The sequence below is a fragment of the Hippocampus zosterae genome, chromosome 13, assembly GCF_025434085.1.
Source record: "Hippocampus zosterae strain Florida chromosome 13, ASM2543408v3, whole genome shotgun sequence".
Lineage (NCBI taxonomy): Eukaryota > Metazoa > Chordata > Actinopteri > Syngnathiformes > Syngnathidae > Hippocampus > Hippocampus zosterae.
The window spans coordinates 10,666,285-10,692,547 of record NC_067463.1 but is presented as its reverse complement, the minus strand read 5'-3'; the positions used below and the strand labels follow the sequence as shown (position 1 = coordinate 10,692,547).

General features: G+C 41.6%; 1 protein-coding gene across 4 annotated transcripts in view; it reads left to right on the top strand.

Moving 5' to 3' along the window:
- The first annotated feature begins 1,187 nt into the window (after positions 1–1,187).
- si:dkey-92j12.5 (multiple PDZ domain protein) overlaps positions 1,188–26,263 on the top strand; it is a 40,434-nt gene continuing 15,358 nt past the window's right edge. Inside the window, exons 1-22 of one of the 4 annotated variants that reach the window (XM_052083421.1) lie at positions 1,356–1,423; positions 1,544–1,629; positions 2,449–2,548; positions 3,727–3,893; positions 4,984–5,205; positions 5,431–5,499; positions 5,570–5,692; positions 7,127–7,210; positions 7,290–7,394; positions 7,854–7,956; positions 8,070–8,161; positions 9,756–9,969; positions 10,362–10,436; positions 10,959–11,038; positions 11,439–11,585; positions 14,199–14,384; positions 14,507–14,668; positions 15,110–15,319; positions 16,228–16,389; positions 18,828–18,951; positions 22,110–22,308; positions 25,021–25,254. In XM_052083421.1, the coding sequence (XP_051939381.1) occupies positions 2,533–2,548; positions 3,727–3,893; positions 4,984–5,205; positions 5,431–5,499; positions 5,570–5,692; positions 7,127–7,210; positions 7,290–7,394; positions 7,854–7,956; positions 8,070–8,161; positions 9,756–9,969; positions 10,362–10,436; positions 10,959–11,038; positions 11,439–11,585; positions 14,199–14,384; positions 14,507–14,668; positions 15,110–15,319; positions 16,228–16,389; positions 18,828–18,951; positions 22,110–22,308; positions 25,021–25,254 (2,774 nt within the window). In that variant the 5' untranslated portion in view covers positions 1,356–1,423; positions 1,544–1,629; positions 2,449–2,532. Of the gene's footprint in view, positions 1,630–2,448; positions 2,549–3,726; positions 3,894–4,983; positions 5,206–5,430; positions 5,500–5,569; positions 5,693–7,126; positions 7,211–7,289; positions 7,395–7,853; positions 7,957–8,069; positions 8,162–9,755; positions 9,970–10,361; positions 10,437–10,958; positions 11,039–11,438; positions 11,586–14,198; positions 14,385–14,506; positions 14,669–15,109; positions 15,320–16,227; positions 16,390–18,827; positions 18,952–22,109; positions 22,309–25,020; positions 25,255–26,263 lie in introns of all 4 variants that reach the window. The other 3 variants (XM_052083423.1, XM_052083422.1, XM_052083424.1) reach the window with 3 other exon arrangements.

Below are 26,263 nucleotides of genomic sequence, written 5' to 3'. Positions count from 1 at the left end.
AAGGGGATGCACACTGAAAGAAAGAGCCAGAAGGGAAGAGCGACGCGATCAAGTGGGCTATCTGGTGGAAAACGCGGAACTGGATCCGACTCCGAGATGTCTTGAGTTAGGGCTCCACCTACCGTGTGTAAACACACAAACACACAAGGAAGCGATTTGACGTGAGCAGAAGCCGAATCTTCATCTCCCCAGAACTCGAATGATGACCTTTTTAAAGTAATGTTCGTTTGTGCAGTACCCGTTTTACACACGCACACTTACACACGCACACACACAAAACTCACGACGCATTTCCTTACAATAGTGTTTGCCAACTTTATTTGAGTGAAGGCATTACGTTTTACTTAGAAACATCTAATGGCACAGCACCTAAAAATGTCAAATGTCACAAAACGTAGAAGCGATAACTGCGCTAGAATAATGATGATCTAGTTTCAGTTTCCTTGCTGCGAATTCACTGCTGATTGATTAATTGAAAACATGGATGGATGATGGGTGGAGGAGAGAGAGAGAGAGAGAGAGAGAGAGAGAGAGAGAGAGAGAGAGAGAGAGAGAGAGAGACTGGTGGTTGATTCGTTAGTTGGCTGCTAATGTCAGTAATATCAATCTCATATCATCTCTAAAATACGTGCTATTGTTGTGCTACCAAAGTCAATATAACAATTATTCGACAAAAATGAAAGCTGTGTCGTAATGTGTAAGATGTATTCGATTTTATTAACTTTTTAGATGAGTTGTACTTCTCCGTGTATTTTTGATGCAACTGATTTTTTTTTCTGTGAAAAAGATAACCACGACTTTATTCTGCTACACTTAGCTACATTCCCCTGGCTTCTTTGATGTTTTTTTTAAAGATTGTGCTCATTTGTTTGTTTTTGGTTTGACAGAGAAACGTCTGCCTTCTGACTCCTTTTCACCAACCAAATGTAGTCAAGTGCACGTTTCAGTTTCTGTGCCCCCCTCACTGTCAAATGTCCAAAGAGGAAGTGGCCTGCGCTGTCATCTATGTCTGCCTAAAAACATGGACGTTTTCGTCTGCAAGAACTCCACTTCATTCCCGAATAAAAGACATCGAGTCTCAGACTATTTATTTTTATTCTTATTTTTTTCCGTTAAAGTCATATTGTTATGCAATAATCGAATTTGCACATTCGCATTTTATATGTCAATTTCACTTTCATCCCCTTATTTAAGAAAATAATAAATCAGAAGTTACTCACTCGCTACTTGATACTTGAGTAGTTTTTTTTAAATTGAATACTCCGCTAAAAATATTCAGACAGCTCATGTCTGTGGTGTGCAAGTGTACGTAACGTCGTGTCCGGTGAGTGACAGAGACTCGGGATAGGATCAGTGGCCGACATGCGCACTGGCGTCCTGTCAAGCAAGGCTGCAAAATCAAACACAGTTTGCTTCTTTGATAGTAGGTCTTGTCCCATTGCATTGTAATCATCACTTGTTGTTTATGGAAACTTTGGTGTTTAGTGTATTTTTTATTTTTGTCTTCTCACGGCGAACTGGACAACGCGGTGAACGTCCACAGTACATCCGGCACCTGTTGCTCTCCCCCCCTCGGCGTGTGTCCATGGATCTTTACGGATCGTCCATGATGACCGTCTGCTCGTCACGGTAATGGACGGAACGAGATGCTGTCTGTATATGTCATGTCAAATTAATAGCTAACGCGCATATTTAATTAGTGTAAATGATGTTCATATTGACGTTGTCTATTCTGCATCGCCTTATTAAGAGAAAATAAGTTCGAAATAAGCCGTGAAGGACATTTAGGCTGCGACGTACCTGTCGGTTGCCCCTTAATTAGCATTTCAATGAGACGTTGTCATTGCCAACTGAAACCATTTGTGCAGTTTCCACTCAACGGACACTTCATCAGGTACATGTACATTCAAATACAAATACAAGAGCTCCATCACAAATTCTGGCTTTATGAAGATGGTAATGCAGTCCTGCACAACACCTGCTTGCTGGGAGAAATGTTCATTTAGTTTATTCTGTTGATTACAAATGTTTCCAACAACGGATTCACTAAAAATCGACCACACAATTGAGTTCTAAAACAATGATAATAAATAATTGCGGTGTCCGGACTGAGTGTGATTGCCGACATATTAGGTGGCGTTGTGCAAGTGACCAGCGACTGTATAATTACATACAGTCGACTGATGTAGAGACAGTATGTCGCAGTTAATTACCATCGGGGGTTGGTAAACCCTTTTGGAGATTTAAATCCTGCTAAAGAGCATTAGTTGACAAGCCATTCGCTCGTTAAAAAAATGGCAAGGGAAATGAAGTGTGTTGTTGAACAGATGTGGAACGCATATTGGATGCATTTCTTTAAGATGATTCCGTGTGCATTTGCCATAAATTGCTATAAGATACTTCCAAAGTATAGTGGCACCTTTCGCACATATGTATTTATTTTTTTAGGTGTTGAAATCATCAGTGTCAGAAGGAAAATGACATTTAACTGAGACGGGAGTTAACCAAGAAAGTGCTCAACCAAGCAAATCTATGATGGAGATCATGGGTAAGTACATTAAAGACTTCTCGACCCGACACACATACTCCATATATAAAGGCCTAGAGGTCACGCAAGGTTACAATAGTGAAGAGTTCCACAAGCAGTTTCTCTAGGCTCATAGTAAAGATGCTCACAACGTTTTTGTAAAGAGTTTACAGCGTCTTAGCACTCTGCCATGTGCAATTACTGAATTTGTGGCTCATGCTCATTAGCTACTTCCTTACTGAATACAGCAGGGACACTTGACCCCGGGCAACCTTTCAGGGTTTTGCAACCAACCCAGACACTCGCTACCAACAACAGTGTCACTGGTGCTCGCAGCTGCAAGTAAATCCCAATTTTCGAATATCTGAATGTCTATCTGTCATTTGATTAGGGCAGCTCACAGAATTAAAAAAGCAATTCGCAAAGGAAATAAATCGTGTGGAAACAATAACATCCAGAGTCACACTTTCTCCTTCTATACATGAACTTTATTACATTTGTTTTATTAAAATTTCTGCTTTTTTGATGCCTGTTTACTGTAAGTGTAAAACTCAGTTAACCACTGTACTATGGGTATTACCCCAAAGTAAAGCATTTTTCCAACACATAAGGTATTTAGCAAATGTAGAATGAGGACCGTACTATGCGTAAGTGTCAAAATATATCGTTATTATCGTACAGTATATCATCAATGTGAAAAAATACACCCACTCATGCAATGATCATAATTAAAACAATGAATCAATCTAGCTCTATATAACAAGTGAAAGCACTAAAAGCAAATAGTTTTCCGGCTGGCACACTCCTCTCTTGACATATGGAGTAAGTGTAGCGAAACGACTACAAAAACTCCAAGAAAAAGCACGACACGTGCAAAGAATATACCATTTAATGGTCACCTGTAGTACGTTCGTCTCACAACTTGAATGAGAGTGAAACTGCTAACGTTCAACCTGCTGAGGCTCCTTTTTTCTTGATCATTTTGGTCAGTGTCACAATTCTACGTTTGCAGCGTTTCAATTTCAAGGTTCCACCGTATAACACTGACAAAGGGACAAGCTTCCATTTATGCGACCAGAATATGCTCAATATGAGTATTAAGGACACGCCACACAGCTCTAGGGACGAATGCAAAGTCATTCAGGAGAAACCTTGTAGCTGAATGACAGACACATTTTTGATGTACAATTTCTGTGCAGATACTCAGCGTGCCTTGGAGGCTGTGGAGCGACTTCAAGCCAAGCTGAAAGAGCGAGGGGAGGGCCCTGCTCAGGAGAAACTCAGCCTGCTGAAAAGCGTCCTACGGAGCCCCCTCTTCCTTCATATTCTCAGCTTACAGAAGGCTCAGCGGAAGCCCCCAGCCAAGGTACGGCGCGAGCTCAAGTGTGTGTGGGTGTTTGGTGTACATTGAATGGTGAAGAAGGAGCTGGAATCGTTCCCAAAATACTGAATGCAGGAAGCAAACCGGATGAGTAATCAGCTTACCTTGGCTTAGCGCTAAAGCCTGAAGACAGAGAGAGGGACTGAGAAGGAGGGGTGAAGGAAGAATTGGTTGTACAGTATGTAATGTCAAGGAGTTTGCAATAATCATTTCTAAGTTTTGGTCCAATTGTTGTTTGTGTGTGGGTTGTGGCCTTGGTGCAAGTGGTACTTGAAAATCGTTTTTTACACCCATTTGCATCCCACATACTAGCTTGTAGCATATGAAAGAACAAGACGTAATCAAGGTTATTTTGCCTGGCAGGGAATCAAGGTTTGGTAAGTGTGATTAAGCCTTGATAGACTAACTCTATAAGACCAACACAAGCATCATTACATGAGAGGAGTAGCATGATGCGTCTCCCTATTGCGGTGGCCCCCATCGAGTGGTCAAGTCGGAATTCAAAGTTTGAACTTTCTTGTGCAAAATAATGCAAACAAAAAAATAGTACAGCAGATATTTTAAGTGAAAATTCTGCACAAGGTTTTCTGTTTATTTTTCCCGTCACTGATTCTAAATATCTGTTTCAATGGATTAATTAGCCTTTACCGACTGTTGTTTTTGACCATAGTAAAGAAAGCAAGTGCATTCAATTGCATGAAGCACATTTATTTATCAATCTATCCTTTTTTTATTATGGATCAGTGCAGCACAAAAGGTTCTAGGTTTCATGCATGTAAAACCACACAAATTATCTCAATGGAATAATTCCCCCTCCTATGCTTTACCCTGACTACAAGGACTGCGCTTATGCTATTCCTCTCTGTCTTTGTATGTGCTTTCGACAGTTAATGTCTCTACCTTCACCATCCCCTTATCGCCCCATCCATTCCCCTCTCGATGTTCCCCTTCTCCCTTGCGTCAATCAATTCATCTCTCATTTATCTGTTCTTTCCCTATCACCCGTTACCTTACTCAATAATCCGTATTTTGCCCTCCTCTTTCCAATCCTCCCTGTATGCTTCATTCCTTCCAGGGGAAGGGACTTTCCAAATCATTGTCCATGAACTGTGGCAAGTGCACGGGTGTGGCGATGGACGCCACGACGCTCAGCCACAGCGACTCCTACACATGGGCAATCGAGAACCAAAGACCCGGCAGGTCGCTCCACAGGGACGGGAGCGTTTCCTCCCTGGACTCGCAAGATATCTCCTTCTCAGACATCTACCCGGACAACTGCACACACACTGAATCCCAGGTAAGTCAAATTTGATTCATAAGAAGGAGATTATTCCTCATAATGGGAGCGAGTGACTCCCGAGGCGCTCGCTCAATGACAAGACGCAACGCATTGGCTATCAAAAAATGTCCATTTGTGAGAGAATATCGCTTCAAGTGACATCAGCATCGCTGGGTATAAAATTGTGTGATGCTGGCTTGGCTTACTTGCTGTCACTTCAGGTTTCTTTGTCATTTCTTTTAGTACTGCACACCACCTCGGATATCCAGAACCATGTCTATGGGGAGGAATCTGGCAGCAATTGCGCATGAGGTAAACGAGACTCTCTGTCTCTCCTTCTCGGAACCCCGCTCCCCACCATATATATATCTTTTTTTTTTAGAAGCGTCACCTGGAGATCATAGAACTGACCAATGATGGGAAGGGGCTTGGCTTTGGCATCATAGGAGGACGGAGCACAGGAGTCATGGTCAAGACCATACTGCCCGGTGGAGCAGCTGGACAGGTAATTTGAAGATTATTTCAATGTTTGAATTGGCCGGCTGTGTTGGGACATAACAACATCGGTGCTCCAATCCAGTATAGGTCAGTGTAGGTTTTCAGTCATAGCACAAAAGCACAAAAGTAGAATGAAAGACAACTTGACTAATTGGTTGCCTTCCGTCCCCAATCGTTGTTTAGAAGTGTCGACAAATGTTTTATGACTCATTTACCAGCAACAATTACTACATAGAAGTTCCTCAATGTTTTCCATAAAATCCAGAAAACTGTTTTGCACTACGAAGTTTTCCATACATTGTGTCATAAAAATATATTTCAAATTCAAACTAAAAGTTTTCCCCACAAATTAATCCCCCTGAAGTCTCACCGATGTTTCCAGCCTTTTCTGCCACGTCTTCATACATTGCTGGAAGGATTCTTACGGGATCCTTCACAGCTTTGTTGTCATCTTCATCCTTATCTTCACTTTGACGATCCCATAAGCTTGGTTCAAAAGGGGAAAAAAAATCATACTGATACAGGTTCGGTGTGTAGGAATGGTTTCTCGAGCACGGCCATGTTTTTATTTTTCAGCTAAGAACTGCGGGATGCTCTGGCATTTTGAGCAGGTGCGTTGTCATGGTGAAGCAACCACGAGTTGTCTCCTCACCTTTTAAGCCGACAGAACAAAGTCAACGCCACAGGATATGTATATATTTTTATTTTTTTGTCGACATTCTAGTTGATTGTCTGGCTTTATGGCAAGAACTTGCTGTGGATGATCGACCGAAAAGTATGCCTTTGACGATGGACTGCAGCTGTTTTGATTTCTCTGACTTTGACGACATTGTCTCTTCCAATTAAGTCTTGAACATTTAATGTTGGGCTTGTCTTGGAAAAAAATAGGAACTAGGGAAGCAACGAGTGATCAGGTACGCATGATGTGACCAGGAGGCTCTCAATGTAAATTCTCGATGCTGTCGTCGAAATATGGTTTGTGCATCAATGAGACAGAATGCGACGTGGATCGTCACCAATAGAAGAAATAAAAAAGTTGAAAAAGCTGATAAGACAGCAAGTGAAATGACCATACCTTTGCTCCTACACTGTGCAGCCAAGCTAATTGGTGGGAACCCCACCATTTTCTTTTCCCGTAAAAGACTCACTAAAACAGTTTCCATGCTGTGGGGTGACAGTGCTAAGTGCTGTCCCGCTGCGCCAGTAAAAAGCCTCTAAAGCTCACCAATTAAGACCAGGCAAATGAATGTAAGGTTTTGATGTAGCCAGTTACGATGTCGTTCATGCTAATTTAAGCCACCTTTCCGCCGCTCCCCCCTTCTCTTTGAATACAGCGGTTTTCTCACCTAATGTTCATTGTTACCCAAATGAACTAGAGCACACTGGCACCTTCAATGAATGAAAAGAAAAATGTCTTTTGATTACATTTTGCCACCCCCAGGATAAACGTTTGCACAGTGGGGATCAAATCTTGCGCATTGGAGACACCGATCTGGCTGGCATGAACAGCGAGCAGGTGGCGCAGGTGAGATGATGGATGGATGGATGGATGGTTGGATAGACAGACGGACTCATTCATATTCATTGCCCATTTCCTGGCCCAGGTGCTTCGAAATGCTGGTAGCAAGGTAAAACTACTCATCGCCAGGGATATCAACAAGGACAGCCTTTGCTCTCCTGTCCTCAGCCAGGAGTCCTTGGATGGTGAGGTAGGTTTATCCTACAATTTACTCAATAAAAAAAAAAAAGTCTGCCCCCCAGACAACAATACCAAGGTTTGATTGTGTAAGGTTGTAAGCAATGTCTTTTTTCATGTGTTTCTAGTTTGCAAGTATTCGGGAGAGCTTTTTCTTGTGTTTTGATGACTTCATTTCCATTTCTCGGTGGAGACAACAATAAATTTGGGAAATTTAAGGATGATATACACACGCCAGTGGTTGAATTCCTGTCATCTAACGTTTAGCCTTGTTCGCCTTTGCCAGGAGCGAGCATTTTGTCACGAGAGGCACACATTTGAGCAGCAGCATGTATTATATGATACAGAACATTTCATTAACATTCACTGCACAATAATGAATACAATATATTGTTATGACAATATGTCTGTCAAAATCATTCTTGTCAAATTATTCTTATTAGGTGGGTGTTTCTTTGTTGCTTTTCACCAGCTCTTCGACCTGAATGATGACTATGAGTTCAGTGTGCAGTTCACGAAAAACAGCCGGGGGCTGGGATTCACCATCTCCAGCTATGTAGGCGATCTAAACTCAAGTAATAAAAGATGCTTCCGATTTGAATATCAAAACACAAATACATCGTACAACCAAAAAGAAGGTGTTGTCCTGAGTATTTAATTTAATGTATTTTTTTATTATCCTCCTCAGTATACAGTGCGGGCGTGACAGTGAAGAGCATTTTGAAGGGCAGCAGTGTCGACCAAGATGGGCAGATTCACATTGGGGATATCATCCTGTCCGTAAGTTTGAAAAAAAAAAATTAACCACTGGGATTGAGAACTGATGTTTCACTTATATACAATGACACTTGTACCTCTTCAATAGTTTCGAATTAGTTCCTTCTCTTATTTTTTTCATCTGTCATGACAAAGAATGAAAGAAATTATATCGCTTGAACCTTTTGATGCTCCAATTTTCAGAGCTGTATTGGTTTTCCATTTGTAAAACATCACTATATGAGATGGATTGAGATCCACATCCTGCGGTATGTAATGACCCAGAGGAAAAAATGGAGTTGTATGCATACAACATAGGAAGACTAACACATATTTTTGGAAATAAGGAGTTCATGCTAATGTACGAACAGTATGTACCCAAATTCTGCGTTGAAAGGTAGCCGTTTTTACCTTCAAGGTCAATGTCTGCTCCCAAACTGTAATAGCAAAAAAAGCACTGCTATTGAAGCCCGCTAAGTTCCAATGGTACATGTTATGATGTGACTAGCTTGGAGAAAAACAGCAGTGTTGTAGCCCTAATTGTCACATCTATGTATCGTAAGCCTGTTTCTGATGCCTTGTGACCCTCCATGAGCAAAAAAATATAAATATATATATATAAATATATATTGCAGAGCACATTTTGTACCGCTGCACATTGATTTGTTTTGTTTTTGTTCGAAGATTATAGCAATAGAAGAAAAAAAGTCTGGGAATCACAATAAACATCTCAAACAAGTAGCTCTCATGGTACACAAAAGTATCCAAGCTTAAATCCACTTGTTTATTTATTTTAATGTCCTTGAAGAGCCAGTGGAAGGTTCGCACGAAGTCACAAGTTTAGGTCGGTTCTTGTTACAGACCAGAATAACAGCAGTACGCATAAGCTGGAGCCTTAAAGGGGATATGTTCTGGGAAATGGACTTTTCAACTCTTTGCGTCCAAATAAGTAGGTATCTGGCGTGCCTGCTCACCCATCAAGTGTGAAATTACACAACCAAGTAAATCTTTCATTAGATGCCATTTCCAAAAAAATGTGTCATGACCTTAAATAAATAGTGTTGTCACAATAATTAAATTAGCTAGTGGTGGCTTCCCCCAAGCGCAATTCATTTGCACTATGTGTGTGGAAAGGTGAGCCTGGAAGGAATCTCAGACTCTCCAGAAGTTTCCAATAATATCACTAAAAATGAGTCGCTTTATATTAAATCTCGTCACCAGATGGGTTGGAAAAGTTGCTGCACTGTATTTCATTGTCAAAACTGAATAGCCCTACCTCTGATTCACTGGTTGTCTTGGTAACAAATGTATTCGAGAGGTTTCCCTCCCCCCCAAAAAATGATTGATTTAGGTATGACTGGTGGATTTTTAATTGTGCTTTGGTTCTTTTTTTCATTTTGCAAATGATGGAAGAATGTCAGAGACTTTGAGATTTTGTAGGTGGTCACTTTATGTCTTCAGTTTTGCTTTATTTTATTAGACAATCTAAATCAAACGCATATCTGACATGTGCCTTTGTATTACGCTTTGATCATGGCAGTGAAGTCAAGTCTGAGTGTTTTATTAAATTGTTTTAATAGTTTATTAATAGTATTATCAATGTCCGTCCCTTCCCCAGGTGGATGGGGTGAGCCTGCAGGGCTGCAGTGAGCAGCGTGCAATGGAGGTGCTGAGGCGGACGGGTCCTATAGTCAGACTGAGGCTCCTGAGGAAGGCTGTCTACCTTCGTCACATCTTGCCCCCGGTGCCTCCACTGCAGCCTCTCCGACACTCCCACAGCTTCGACGAGGGCAATCCTTACGCAGTGGGACTGAACAAGATTTATGAGACAGGTGATATGTGGAAAAAGCATCACAGACACGGTGTATTTTTCACAGTATCGATTTGATCCGATGGCAAAGCACACCCACAGGCCCTACATGCATTCTCTAAATATTCCTCGGTGCCTTTTTAAGCTTATGAGCTTCAGTGAACAAAAAAATACCACTTGTTATTGTTGAACCTGTAAGGTTATATTGACATTCTGTACAAATGCTAGTTTGGCTCAGTTAATAATACTCAGTTTTGATCGACCCAGTCAGGGCGATATTTGTACATGCAGAACATGTGATACAGCACTTGCAGAACATCTCATTAAATTCTATGGGTGCCTAATGAGTATACGTTTGAGTTTATTTGTTACGTGTTTACATGCATGGTTGTTGAAATCCGTGTTCCCTTCCAGGAATATGCTCGCTGCGTGAAATCTCCCGGCGCGCAGCATACGCCAACAGACGACCCCGACATGATTCAAGAAACGGTAAGCTCCCGCTTCCCTTCCGCTGCACTGCAGTCTGCAAAGTGGATGAGGAGACTCGCTCTGATACTCTTAAGTAGGCTTGTGGAAGGCGAAGCATGCTCTTTGATGAGAGTCTATTTATAGTCTTGTGCAATCATGTGTTTATCCAACTCATTCTGCTCCTTCCAGATGATTTGCCTCTCAGCCTGCCTGCCTACACGGCTTTATTTAGACAGCGATCTTCGGGTTTGATTGGGGAGCTCTGTTCAATAGGCCTTGATTGCTGTGAGGCATTTAAAGATCAAGTACAAGAAAATGTTTGTTTGCCAAGAAATCTGATAGCGGGTGTGATAATGCACACTTCAATGGCTTTTGTGTCGAGACATCATGCAGTGCCCCCAGGGTCAGATGTTTGTCTTCTCTGTATTGAACAGTAGAGATAATGACTCAACACTTTCTCCCCTACCCCAATGTGAATACTGGCAGGTGGTATATGAACATATTAAAATTGTGTTAAATGTGGACATGCGTTTCTGATCCCAGGAGTGCAACTGACACCGGCAGAGGAAGAAGACCTCAGGATGAGGTGGCAACGTGCCGTTGGACCGAGATATGAAGTCATTGTACGTCTCTTAACAACTCGAAACGCATTGCATTCCATTTTATTCAGTATACGATTCGTACATATACACGTGCACATTTCAGTGTTACGTGTGTTTGTTTTGATCACCTATTTTGGCTGATATGATATCCTTTTTTGTCTTGTGTTTTTACTTGTACTGGTAGCTATGAAACACAATTTTAGCGAGCCTCAATCCTTTGGGCATTCTCCTGTATATTTACAGTATTGTCTACATTGTGATGATAAAGTCAGCAGTCTCCACAATTTGACTAAATGGTTTGCCTTAGGAATGATGGAATAGATATGAGGAAAATTGTGACAGCTTCACTCACATTTAAAAAAAAAAAAGTAGTAGCTACCCAGTGTTGGCCAATGTTTCATTTTTTATAATGCCGTTTTAGGTTTGTCAACTGGAGCGCTTCAGTGAGACAAGTGGCTTCGGCATCAGCCTGGAGGCTCGGGCCGGGCATCATTACCTGTGCTCCGTTTTACCCGAGGGACCCATTGGACAATGTGGCAAGATCTTCACTGGGGATCAGATACTCGAGGTGAGGAACTTGAATTTGGAAAAAAAAAGAACAGTTACGTTCTTAACTGTCCTACTGGACAAGAAAAGTTTACACCTTTTAGAAAATGGATGGATGGATTCGTTCTTTGCTCGCCTGGGTACATGCAGGCAGTGCGCGGAGGAAGAAAACTCGGTCAAGGCCAATGAAAGTTATCAGCCTCAAACTGAGTCGGGATGTGTTTCTCTCAGAGTTCATGACATTAGCATTGCAAGTGCATTTATTTATATATTTGTGATTACTATAAACGTTTCATTTAGGGCAGCTTTTGAGAGCAACAGTGTAGTTTAGCAACCAACACTTGGTTTCCCTCAAGGGGGCCAAGTGGTAATAAGAAGGTGGGTGTGAGTGCGGCACTCCCACGGATGCTCTGAATAAGTTTATGAATGCACACATACAGTATTACTCGTCTTTCGTGAAGAGAGGTTTGTCTGTTGAATTTGACAACCATTTCCAGTCTCCAAAGCCATGTAAATATTGCAGCCATTTGCGGGTCTCTGCTGTCTTCCTGCAATCTATACGTCCCACTTTGATTTTAACTTCACAATTCCAGCAGAGCAAAGCTGGTTTACTTCTCAAATTATAAACTAGCCCCATAATTTTGCAGCATAGGAGAGAAACTGTACTCTCTGACCCAAAGTATAACTGTTTTAATATAGGGTGCAGCACCTCTCATTTCAGTTGTATTCAAATTATTTGCACATGGCAAGTAATGTTTCAGCAGCTTAAGAGAATTAGCTTTGATACATTGCCATACTTTGACTAACCAGTAGTTCACTTGTATCAAGCAATAATCTCCAAGGGTGAATACTTTCTACAAGGTATGACAGACAAGTGCCAGGTCTGGAATTATTAAAAAAGAAATAAAATCCAAACAACACAATGCAAAATCTCCCTTTCGAAGTAACACTCCTGAAGTTTAACGTGTTTTTCCGCCCTCCTCCGCCACGCCTGTTTGCACTCCTGGAAGGATTTTTTTTTTCCATTGCTGTGGCCATCTTGATCTTGTCTATGTCTTCAAAAAGGGTCCCTCTGATAACACCCTTGATCTGGGGATATTAAAAAAAAAAACTTGCAGCCAGGTTTGGTGAGTAGGTTGCTCCAGCATGGCAGTGTTCTTCTCAGCCAGTAACTTTGATGCTCAGGGTATTGTGAGCTTGTGCGTTAATCATGCTGAAGCAGCCACGAGTTGTCCTACCACAAATGCATGAGCACTTAACGAAATGAACGCAGCAGGATCTCTTTACACACGTGCCGGTTAATTGTTTGGCCATGTGGCAAGAATTCACAGTAGACGATGCCACTTACAGTCGCAGGGTGTGATCAATATAACTTTGACGTCTTGGGTTTTTCGGCTCTGGTATTTCCGGGCGGGTCGTAGACGTAGATCCATGACTCATCACCGCTGATGACTTTCCCTAGAAAGTCCGGTCTCATCATCACTCAAACTTGTCATTGCGTGACAAATTGACACATAAGAGTATGTGAGAAAAGGTCCAATGGCTGCAGGGCGCTGAGATCACCATTATATATTTGAGGACCATTATATTTCAAGTAAAAATTGGTAGTTTGGGTTTAAAATATCTTTTTGTGACAGCTGTCCCAGAACTTTTCTGGCACACCTCGAATTCAATGACAGCGATTGATGACTCTCATTAGTGAAGGTGTGAACAATTTGTGTTGTAGGAATGAATGTAAATCAAATGGATCATAAGTGTATTATGAATCTAACACCAATAAAACACTTACTTGCTATAACTAGTTACCAATTAACTACTAGTCCAATCGATATCAGACTAGTGGTTAATTTTATCACTTGTTGTATAAGGTGTTGCTAAAAAAAGCAAAGAAATTATTCCATGATATCATGACAACATTACTGATACTGTATTTAAATACTGTACTTACCGTAAAAGCAACCAAGCTCCCGCGATCAACCCGTTTCCACATACGCCCACACACACACACATTCACATGCAGGCCATGATTGGCAACAGCCATAATAGCCCCTAACATGAACAAAATAGAAAAATAAAATAACTTGTTGTTTGTGAAAAGGAAATCTGAGTAGAGACCTGAGGCGGAGGCATGGGACGCCCTTTTGCAGCTTGTTAAGTGCAGAAAATAGCGTACGTATGAGTAGCATTTTAAAATGTTTCTCCTGGCGCTCCAGGCTGCCATCAGAGAATTGTACATGAAACAAATTTTGAATGACAATAAGAATAATTAAAAAAATAAAATAAAAAGATATATGGCAACAACTCTGATCGCAAGCTGCAGTTGTAGACCGGTGACCACTAACAACGTCCGGTGATGCAGATCATGCGCCACCGTAGGTTAAAGGTGACCTGCTTTTTTAAAATGTGATTTTCTTTTTGAAATACTTATTTTTGTCAAAGTCTCCCCCCCTCCCCCCATTTCCCCATACATTCCTTGCGACCACCTTGGGACCACCGATCGTGATCGCCATTTTGGCCGATCCTAATCTAGAAAAAGTCCAATTTCCTTCACCTGAAGAAAAGGCCCCTGAAACTTAGGCATTTTTAAAAATACGGTGTTTGTGGAAACATGCACATATTCTAATCTCCCTTGCAGGTGAACGGTATCCCACTCATTGGAGAGACACACAAAGAGGTGGTCAACATCCTCAAGGAGCTGCCCATGTGTGTTTATCTGGTGTGTTCTCGCACTGTCCCCCCTGCCATTCCCGACAGCGATGAGGAAGAAGAGGACGATTGCCAACTCACCCTGAAAGAGCTGCTGGCTGAGTTCAATGACAAGGTGAATGCAGGAATGGGCAGATGTGTGTTTAGAGGCAGATGAGAATGGAAAGGATGCTTTTTATTCTTTTTTCCTCCAGCTGAATAAAAGCTTTTTTTTTCTTCTTCTTTTTCTTCTCCCAGTTGGACCAGGGCTGCGTTATTCCCTGTCCTACGGCCGAGGACATCACAAAGCGTGGTGTGCCCCCGATGTCACCTCCTCTGGCCATGTGGGAGAGAGAGGCACAGGTGGTAGAGCTGGAGAAAGGGGAGTCAGGATTGGGCTTCAGCATCCTGGACTATCAGGTAATAGACAAGGCCCTTAGCCTTTCTAAAAATAGACCAGACAGGAATAAGCTGCAGTCTCACAACATTAGCGTCACCTTAGTGAAGAAAATGGAGAAGGCAATGTAGCAGAGCTTGTGTATGTGAAAGCCCAGAAGAGAGTTCATCTGATAAAAAAATAAAAACAAACTCCGACCCCAGTTGCACGGGACTAAAAAATAGTTTGAAAGAATTTTAAAATATAATGATCAAAACAACCCAACCCAAGTTGGCTATTCCCACACTGCTCCCACAGATAACACAATTAAAAATAAATAGAAACAGGGACACGCTTTTATTATGTGTTAGTTTGTGTAAGGAACATCAGAGATAAATTGTTGGTCTCCTTTTTTCAATAAAACAGATGTTTCAAGTCGCCTGTCAAGCTCTTTCATGTGCCTCATCCATATGCTTGTCTTGCAGGATCCGGAGGATGCCACTAAAACAGTGCTAGTAATCCGTTCCTTGGTGCCGGGCGGTGTCGCCGACCGAGATGGCCGCCTGCTCCCCGGAGATCGCCTCATGTTTGTTAATGAGACTGACTTGGAAGGCTCCAGTCTGGATTACGCCGTGCATGTGCTGAAGTCCACTGGTTACGGCCCTGTCCACATTGGTGTTGCCAAGCCGCTGCCGGTATGTCGGCGAAACAGGTTGTGCAGTTCATGTACTGGATGTTTTAAAAGATTTCAGGCTAGATGAAAACAATGCCTCAAGACCACCGTCTAGAACATTGTTCAACACGCCAAGACTAAGTGACACTGAGGCGGTTTTTAATTCTGTCGTTCTGAAAATACAGTCGTGACTTACAATAGCCTTGTCTCAGTAAATTGCCTGAAGCTTTGTCCACTTGAAAGTACAGTATGCGCCTGACTTGAAAGAGAAAGTATCCCAAAAGTGACAGATGGCCTGTCACTTTATTTGGTGTTTAGCTAAAACTGTTAAATTTATGAAGTTGAAAAAAAAGAAGGTACATTTTCATTGGCAGAGAAGCATTCATTAAATGCAAGGTTACTATTGCGTTTGCTGAGTTTTTTATCGATGCTGTCATACTCACAGGTGTCATGATGTGATCTCGCCCTTTTGATGTCGCTAAATAAAAACGAAAGATTTCAAACAGCTGTGCCAGGTAGGTGTAATAATAACAAGTTAGCTAAAAAGTGCACATACGTGGCATCAACTTATTCCGGTGTATCCAACAGTGATAAATTTTGTCGTTAGAATACACTGAGATATTTTATTCCCCAAAATAAGTTAATCACTGAGTGTGGTTAAGAACAGTTCTCTTTTGTTGTCGACTGTGGCCTAGTAACAAGGTCCACGGGGTTCAGTTACAGCCCATCTAAATATTTAATGCCCCTCCAAGGTGAACACAACGCTCAAACACCCTCGAAACGGAGAGGCAGGAGTGACGGGTGTCGAATGTACCTTCTCTAGCTCGCTTGCCTCCTGCGTTTATAATTTTGACACGTTTCTGCTTGGCGATACATGGATATTCTTATAATAGGCTGTTACATTTCAAATTGCTCTTCGTGTGATGTCAGTTGGAACTTTGCGGCGGCTTGACGCCCATCTTGGAGAGAAGCACCAGGGAATCTTGCGATGACAGCGAGAGCCACAGTCAGGTCACGCTGCTAGCTGAGGAAGCTGAGGCCAACGCTTGCAACCTGGCGGATAACAACGTCCACCCGTATTACAACAACTCGGTAAGCTCCATGCACAGCACTCAAACGAACCAATATGGCTCTGACAGCTGTTTTCCTATGATGCTCTCATGTGTTTTTTCCAATGCTTCTTCCTCATTTTCTACTGTCGAGGTTGCCAACCTTTTTGGAACCGAGAGCTACTTCTTGTGTACTGATTAGCCATCAGTTTGGAGACACACTTTTGATACGCACATTTGAAACATGATGGATATTTATCGACTGATAACGTTATTTCTCCCTGATTTAACGAGGTATAAAACATGCACATATCATCATGCAACACTTAATTTCTGAGAGCATATTCACTGTCAAATGATCACTTCTACAACATTCCGATAAAATCACAATGTCCCCTTACTGCGCAGCTAATTTTAAAACAGGACAGCAGCCAAATATACAGCACATAACGTTTTTGGGCCTTTTTTTTCTTCAATTTTACGTACTGTATTTTCCCCACTAAAGGCGCGTCTAAAACATTCAATTTTCTCAAAAACCGACAGTGCGCCTTATCATCCGATGTATCAATATTCAGATTTATTTTATTAAATACCTCGTCCCAAAAAAATTGGACGAGGTATTTTAAATTTTTCTGTTTAGCGCTTTTTAACAGCTGCAGTGGCTCTGCATAAATGAAGCTGTATTGTACTGTATTCCTTTTAGCCTAGCACCATCTAGTGGATGCAGCTGCAGCCACTATTGTAGCTTTTCTTCCATGCGCCTTATAATGTGATGCACCCAATATATGAAAACAGTTTTAATATAGGCCATATGTTGAAGGTGTGCCTTACACTCCAAAGTGCCTTGTAGTGCGCAAAATACGGTAATTCAAACCGATGGAAATTTTCTAAGCTGTTGAAATACATAAATCTTCTGAATGACCCGGAAGAATTTCTGAGTGCTGGTAAACACTTCACAGCATATACCTATTCATCAAACAGCAATGATATGGCGCACTCTGAAATCTGAAAGAATTGTCCGAGGGGGATACATTTCACAATGGTATTGCCTTTTATAGCTCGCAATATTGTAAAAATTGCACTGCGTCAGTCTGACAAGCAGCAAGGAGTGCTCAGGCGTGTCTAAAAGTACATCACCATGACCGTTCTCTCGAGTGTTTTGTATAGGAAGCTTACAGCCGGCTGTCTCTATATCACTGCGTCAGGTGCGGAGAAAGTGCTCCATGTCGAAGACGCGTTTCTCTCTTGTGGCAGCCTTTTGTGCTGGACTTTGCTTAATTGCCTGCAATTGTGCAGGCGCTGTAAGAGTATGCCTGGCGCACGCTGCTGGCACCCGGTGCGGCACAAGAACATGATCTACCCTAGTCTCGCACGTATAGTTGCACTCGCTGAGGTTTCTCATCAAAGATGTTGCAAAGGTAGCGTCTGAACTTCAGTGCTGCCTGTGAAGGTTCAAAGAACTTCTCCTCACTGAACCTTTCTCTTTATGAAAGCATCCACCGGGACCAGAGCAGTCTACCTTTGTTGGTGCGCTCCATCCTAGAAGCAATCCCGAGGCCTTCAGCCTGCAAAGTTATTACCCTTTAAATTATTTTTTGTCATGCCGTGACTCCTGTGCTTCCCAGGATGCTGTTGGAGTCAAAATCTTGAAGCGAACACGTTTCTCTACAGGAGCGGCTTTATTCCTGCACATTTTTTCTGTGCTATTGTTTCTCATGAGACCTTCTTATTTGCCGAGCAGGCACTATATTCAATAAACCGCCGGCTGGGTTATTAATGGCAATGACAAAATCCTCAGATATCTTGTGCAAGCCCTCTAGTTTGGATTGCTCAAGCAAAGATGATTTTTCAGTGTTGCACCTTTTATTTGGCAATCATTAAAATATAGTGGAACCGCCAAGGTTGAAGAATATCTTCTCCACAAATTTACTCAAAATCCAATTAGAATAAATGTTTTGACAGTTATGAATGGAAACCGAATAAAGCCGCTCTCACGTCAAAACATGCAAGTAGAATTGGAACATTCGAGACTCCAAAGATGTCTTGTAAATTTGACTCATTACAGAGAAGAGCATTGTCATGGAATTTTTCATCTTAAAAGCTGTTCATACATCTCAACATAACTTCTTGCAGAGAGATAGCCGCATATCTTTACACAGTCGGTACAATTAAGTTTCATTCCATTGAGTTATCTCAAGTAACTAAATTAATATTACATTACATTACACATCACCAACAATGCATAGCGAATAACAGAATCTGCTACTTTAATCGTTTTTTATTTATTTATTTTTTCACCAGGTTGCTATAGATCAGATTTGACACACGCACATAGGCACGCTGTCGCAGTGCTGAGAATATTCACACAATTATCACTCCGCTTTAAAGATTGCAGAAAATGTTGTTTCATGGCCAGAACAAGAGCTAAAATGATTTTAAAAGGTAGCTACCTGAATGGTATCACTGTTTACACCCTTTCAGGAAATCCAGCCGCATCTCCGTTTTGGTGTCAAAGAAGACGACGACATGCAGCCCATCCCTCCTCTGCCCCCACGCACCAGCTTCGAAAAGACAATCACAGTTGTCCGGGGCAACCGTAGCCTTGGTATGTCCTCCGTCTTACTCATGGTGATGGTGTCTTGGTGTGTGTACATTGCAGGAATGGCCATAATGGCGATAATAGGCAGTGGTGATGATGACCGCCCTGAAGAGGAATGGTGACATTTTGTGGTTCTTATACTTGAAAGTATATCACTACGGTGTGTTTACGCATGTGTGTGTGTGCGTGTGTGCATTAAATATCAGATTATGAAGAAATGTAAACCAAAGTTGGGAAATGTTGGATGTTGACTAAAAAGGACATATATTTTTATGAAGGTCCATTTTTCACGAACAAGCTCACTATATGTATTTTTTGCTCAGGAAACTGAAACTGGCATTAAGGGTCATTGCTATCAATCAGTTTTGGAGCAGTCTTTAAATAAATAATAGCCCTTGGAATGCCCCACTTTTGAAGCAGAAAAAAACCCCAACAAAACTAACACGCCCACATCTCTTTCTGTACATGTCCGTGACAAATTGGACATTTAATTCACTCTGTAGACGGTGTAGACAAATATATACTCTAAAGTTGCACCGTTTGCTCATATTTTTACATCTCATCTGCACAAAGTTATGTCATGTTGTCTGATGCTGCTTGTAGCCGGTAAAGGTGCACTCTGAACGGACACGATCAGCGCAGTGTCTCATTACCTTTGTTCTTTATTTGCTGCAGGTTTGATTTGAACAAAAAAAGCCGACTCGCTATTTTCACTTGTTATTGTTCAAAAAAATAATAATAACTTCCAGATGTTCAAATATGGGCAAAAAAAAATACATGGCATGGCTTTCTTCAACGGAACACGGAAATTTCAGACATTTTGAACATTCAGGAGCTTTGAATTGTTCTCAAATAATTTTAACCACTTCAAATTGGTTGTTATGGTGAAGAAAAAAAAATATATATATATATATATATATATATATATATATATAAAATAATAATAAGTGCGCATAAACCCACATACTACTAGGGCTCAAAGATTTTGTTCTCTGCCTCCGACACCAGTCTCACGGATGCCTCAAAACCTCAATCCGCTTCCATCCGCCATTTTTACGACTCAATAAAGAAACCACTGTAGGTTCACTTTATCACGTACATCTTTGGACATGATTATTGATCTTTATTAAGAGATGATAAGTTTGTTAGTTTTCCCCCAAACTGGATTTGTTTACTGCATGATGATGGAATGAGATGGAATGATGATGATGTTGGGTAGTACGCGACACACTTACATTTCTCGTAGTCCCTCTCAATATATCAAATGATTTTAGATGAGTTTGTCGTATTTTAAAGTGTATTTAAATACCTTGAAAAAAATAAGTGCCATAAATGCTGGAAAAAGATGCCTAGGGAGTATTTCATGAGTGTATTTCTACAGCCCACCAAATGAATGGTGCCACATGTTACGTGAGAAAACAATGTTTTAATCCTTGATTATACTCATGTATCGCAGCAATATACTTGATAGTTCAAATGATCATTGATGAGACAATTCATATAAATAGTAAACACGCTTTTCTTTCAATATTATTTACATACTAGAGCTATCGAGTCCTGAGTTGCACTGTGCAATTCTATGATCATCATCACATTTTCTGGTACTTCTTTTTGGTGGTGTCACAAAAAGATCTAAAATCCAAAGAAAAAGCTAGATCTTGCCTCATGTCATGCACAAATGATTTTCTTGGAAGAAATTATTTCCGTGAAAATTAATAACTGGCTGGACGTTCAATATGAGATGTTCTGCTATACCTGTACACTGTTAAAAAAAACAAGAGAAAACAATTTTCAAAACAATTTCAAGTTGGGCAATCCAACTAAATATTTTCAGTGTTTGCCGTTGTGAATATTGGCGTTCTCGCATTCCACACCAAAGAAATAAGCGTTTAAAGAACAGTTCTCCCTTGTATTGCTTCCTCAACTTAAAGATATACAGTAAATAAAAAAAAATCATCAAACTGTTTTGGAGTTAACAACTTGCTTGCCATGTTGTGCTAACTCACACTGTTGCCATAAATATCAGTCAAACTATTTTGTATACCATAAATATTTTAGCCCAAAACATAGTTGTGTTTGTTACAGTGTATGCATGCTTTCAGTGGTTAGCGAAATGCATTTATTGTATCATTATCGAAAACGTTACAGTGAATGTTAACTATCTATTCTTATCAAGTGAGTGAGGTGTAAGATTTCAGAATGATGGCTAATAACGCAGTACTTTTTTGGTATATGTCGTTATAAGGTGCCATTTACAGTAAAACCGCTTAATTAGCGAGAACGATTTTTCAATTTTCCGAGATCAGACATACAATCCAAATATTTTTTTTAATATATGGCATGGTGTTTTTGAACAAATGGTTAGTGTTGATGGGTTTGAATTAACTTCGTCTTGCTCATTAAGTTTATGTTGTAGTCTGTCTTGGGTAGCGTAAACCTACTAGCACTTTTATAAGTCTAATAACCTCACAGGCAGTTAACAGCAGTATTATTTTTGGCAGTAAAACCATCTGTGTTTGTGTTTCAACCCATTGGGATTTTGAGAGCTTCATCACTGTCATTCGCGAGTCATGTCTTTGAAATCTGTCTTCTCTTCTGTCGACTTCACTAGCTTTTCATTGTATTCCCATGCACTATGATTGTATTGTAATTTGAATGCAAAATAATAAAATATCTATTTGACCAAAAAGTAAGCAGTCATTTCTTTGACCAGCTTCAAATTATGTACGACCATAGTGTGGCGGATGTGTCTTTCATGAGACAGTGATGTGTGTGCGCGCGTGATTTAACCCAACCCTGTAATCAGCCTAGCACACCGAAGGATAAAGCCGCAGTCGAGTGTTTGCGCAAACTCAAATGTGTTACCCCTCTGGTCACCTCTGACCTATGACCCCCGTGGGTGTGTGCGTGGGTGTTCTTGATTCAGTTGCGAGTGCTAGGGGTGATGCTGTGTGAATGTCAAGCATGTTTGGCTAGCCGTGTTCGTGTGCTAATCTGCCTAGTGTCTGTCTTGATTATGCCGCTGTCAGGTGTCTGTTTGGACAACTGTCTGTCTGTTTGGCATGTGTTCAAAGACGCTTAGAAAACCCTCGTCTCACCTGTGCGTGCGTGTGTGTGTGTGTATGTGTGTGTGTGTGCGCGCGCGCACACATGCGCGTTGGCAGGGATGTCGGTGAGTGCTATCAAGGATGGCTCAGGCATGCTGGTGCGCAGTGTGGCCCCTGGGGGCTCTGTCAGTCAAGATGGCAGACTCGAGGTGGGTGACGCAATCTTGGCGATCAACGGCGAATCTACGTCCAACCTGACCAACGCCATGGCCCGGTCAATGCTGCGGAGACACTCTGTCATTGGGCCGGAGCTCAGGTGAGGCATGCATCACTTTCTCCCAGTGTTCATGAAAAAATGTATTTCAAATTCACACACAAACATGAGATACACTTTTGCTCCCGGGTCACTTAGTGTTCACACTGACATTTGGAACATCGGCCAAAAGTCCAGTCTTTAGTAAGTCGGAAGAAGCGGATTTGTCAATCGGATTTTTGTCTTTACTCGGTTGTCCAAGATAAACAAAGAAGTCATTTTATTGATGCAGCACTTTTCACAAAGATGAATCACAGAGTGGTTAATATAGTTAAAATATGAAACATATGTATACAAAATGGAGAATAAACAATGAAAGAAAGAATCTACCGGGATTCTTCAGTCTGCTTAAATGAGTGACAATGGGATGTGTGTTTTAAGATGTTTCAAAACTGAGCAGCTCTTTGCTCAAAAGTAAATGTCCTCCACGATTCGTAGCGAAGGTCCAAAGTTGAGACATATTTTGGAGGTAGAAAAATTAGGCAATGGTTGCAGTTTTCTTTTGTCCCTCAAAAAGGATGATCGAATATGACTCCAAGGTTCAGATTCAGACTCTCCCGTTGCCACCATGCACTTCCCTTGACTCACTGGGACTTTCTGGCAATGCTCAATTTTTACGGCGATTATAAGAAAGAAGCGGGAGGTAACTTCCTCATTTAGTGCTCTCGTTCAATCCATTCACCAGTGCTCACAATAAAATGACCTCATACATATTGGTCCATTAAGGAGGTTTGATTGCAGGAGTTTTAACAAGGTGGCGATAATAAACCGTTAACGGGGTCTTCCTGCATCATCGCAGACTTTATGTGGAGTACTCGCAAACAGTTGTAAAATTGTACAATAACACAATATCATAAAACAATCCTATCATAAAATATGTTATTTTTAGTGTTAGTTCGCAAACATAAAATTGTCTATAATAACGTGCAGCTAAATGAGGCACTTGAATATGACGTGACTTGATTTGGCCGGTAGGTATTAAACCTGAAAATTAGCTTTCGAATAGAAATGACCTCGGAGTGATCTCACTATTAATATTTACTGCAAGAAAACACAGATTGATTTTCAGATCTCAGTTTGCAAGGAATATTCATGGTGGGCCCCACGTTTCCAAACACATGATTGGTATGTTGCCTATTGTATCTGAAACATAAAAATATACATTTGACATTTTTCTACGCATGCTCCACCCTTTTCAAATATCCTCATGGGATGTAGTGACCCTTCCTCCATCACCCCACCCGCAATAAGTAGAATCTGTGATCTCGAAATCCTGGATTTAAATACATTCTGTACGGAGGGGAACCCTACACTCTGCATTTTGTCCATAAGAAAGGTTGCGGCGGCAGTTAGCTTCCCGCGGTATGTCATAATGAAGTCCTTTGCACAATTTTGTGGAACGAGATGGTTGTTATAATGAAATTTATGTTAGGTGTTGTAATCAAAATTGGCAAATGGGAAATGAATTACGTGAAATTGGGATTTTAAAATGTGAACCTTATGGGGGTGAAAACACTGAAACTGCAATCATAGTTTGCCGCGGCATCACAGCTGGATTGAATGAACTTGGACAATAACATTTTAAGTAGTTCCTAAAAGCGTATTTGCTACATTTGTATTTGCACTCTCAGTTGTTGTGGGTATGAGTGAAGATGTCCCTCATCCCCATTGCACGATGGCCCTACAAAATATCAACTCACTCATTCCCTTCAACTGCCCTCATTCATGCTTGCTTGTACACACACATGCAGCCTTGTAATGGCCTAACCTCCCAAAACACTTTTTTCCTGCTATTGGGGACGGGGGCGGGGGGGTTCTGTGAATAATTCATCTCTCATCTCACCTTGAACACCGGTCTTCGGAATAAAGGAATGTTTTAAACAGCGACTCATAGATACGCATGAAAGCTTAGTGCGCGCGCGTACACACACAGACGTACACACAGACACAGGCTCACACTGCCTCCTTCTGACAACACGGCAGACAAACTTAGCAGGGAGTGGAGGCAGATGAGCCTTCAAGTAAGACAGACGTGCAAGGGTGAGGGTTTGTCATTATAAAAATTGCTTCTGCTGAGACAAGCCAGGCTGTCCACATGGCTCAGTCACAACAGTTCAGTAACCACATATTCAATCTGCTATCATGAGTGGAAGGAGGAAATTGGCCCGTTTGGCCGATTCAAACAGCGTGTTCGCTGGCAGAAGAGTGGAAAGCGGGAGGGAGCGTTTACTGTCTCTTTGACACTTGAGTTGAATAAACATGATGCATAAGCGTTGGAAAACATTTTGAAATTGGAAAGTGGATCAGAAGTTAATCAGCTAGTATACAGTATATTGTTTCACACCACACAATATCTTTTAGCGTTCTATTAAGCAAACACAGCATAATGTACACCAGCACAATTTAGCGAGAGCCAGTAGACCACCGCTATCAAAAAGTCGGGTTTGAACTGAAAGCAAAAAAAAAATAAACAACGTAATCAATACCGCAAGCGCCATCTGCTCTGACAAAATTACGAGGCAATAGACGACTTTTACGTCATAAACTGATTGTCCGCAAACATCCGGCCCAGACTGCATTTTTGTTCTATTCCCATTCGTGTCTAAAAGTAGAGATGTTTTGCGCTTGTGTTCCCACGTAACTTGTCCGTTATTGTACTGTGCGTTTCTGTTTTGTAACGATTGTGTGTGTTCATCTCATCCTCCATCCCTCTAGTATAAATTATGTGCCGGCACACCAGGTGGATGAGCACCGTACCAGACTGCGTTTGCCCCCACTGGCATCTATCCTAGAAGACCCACCTTGCTCCCCCACACCGCCAGAACAATTGTCGGCCAGGTCCCCTGTCCAGTGTAAAACCGCGGGTCCTGGTGTGACCGCAGGCAAAACCAGGTTCCCATTCGAAGACACAGCCATCGTCCCTAGTGTGAATCCAGATGCCGACTCGAGGTAATGTAAGCGCCACAGCTCCCAGCCTATTATTCATGCTCACCTAATCCCGACCTGGTGCAAGATAAACCTGTCCGGGCTTTATGACTTTATTGGACCACAAGGCTGCTGTTCTATCGCATATTGATATGTTTGCTGCAGAGAGGCTATGAAATGTGCAGCTATACATTATGGGGAATGTAAATCCTTTAATGTGTTCACCTTAGGAATTTATGAGTGTAACGCATCACACATCTTCACTTTCCCAGCAGCCTCACTCGTGCTAATGCGCTGAGTTATTCTCTGACACTTTAATTACCCCCACCCCTGAGTATGTTCAGTGCCAGTCTCCAGTCCATATTTTCTCCTTTCCATCCCTTTGTGGCTAACGTGAGTGCGTGTCTCTCTCTCTCTCTCTCTTTCTGTCTCACTTTCTCGATTCCTCACACTCTCACCGCCTGCATGTTGAATCGCTTGAGTTATATTTAGCTGTTCGCTTATGGATCTCATTGCTGACTGTCAGCGAAAATGAATTGTTTCGTTTCTGTCTGTCCCCGCTTTCACTTCGTCTCCCTGACTCGTCCTCTCTCTCTCGCTCTCCCTCTCTCTCTCTCTCTCCGACAGCCCGACCACCTCACCACTCATACCTCGCTCCCATTTCTCTCTGCAGCCTTTTCTTCACTGCCATCTTTCAAGACCTTGTCTTTGCTTTATTTCGATCTCTTTCCCTCGGTCGGCTCTCTCGCTTCATTTTTCCTTCTCTTTCCTGTCTTCACACTCTCCCTTTTGCATGCCCCCACACCCTATCAGCCCATTTGGAACTATTTGTTCAGCCTACTTCAGTGTGAACTAACGGGCTATAGGCTCATGGTGCGCAAATAGCAACACCATCACTCACCTCAACAGGCTTAATACAACCCTCGACCGTTAAATATATTCATGAAAAAAAATCTTTCACACACACACAAATGTATTACCTTACTGTGACCTCACTGGCTGAAAATTGAGTGTTTAAGGACTGTTTGAACCT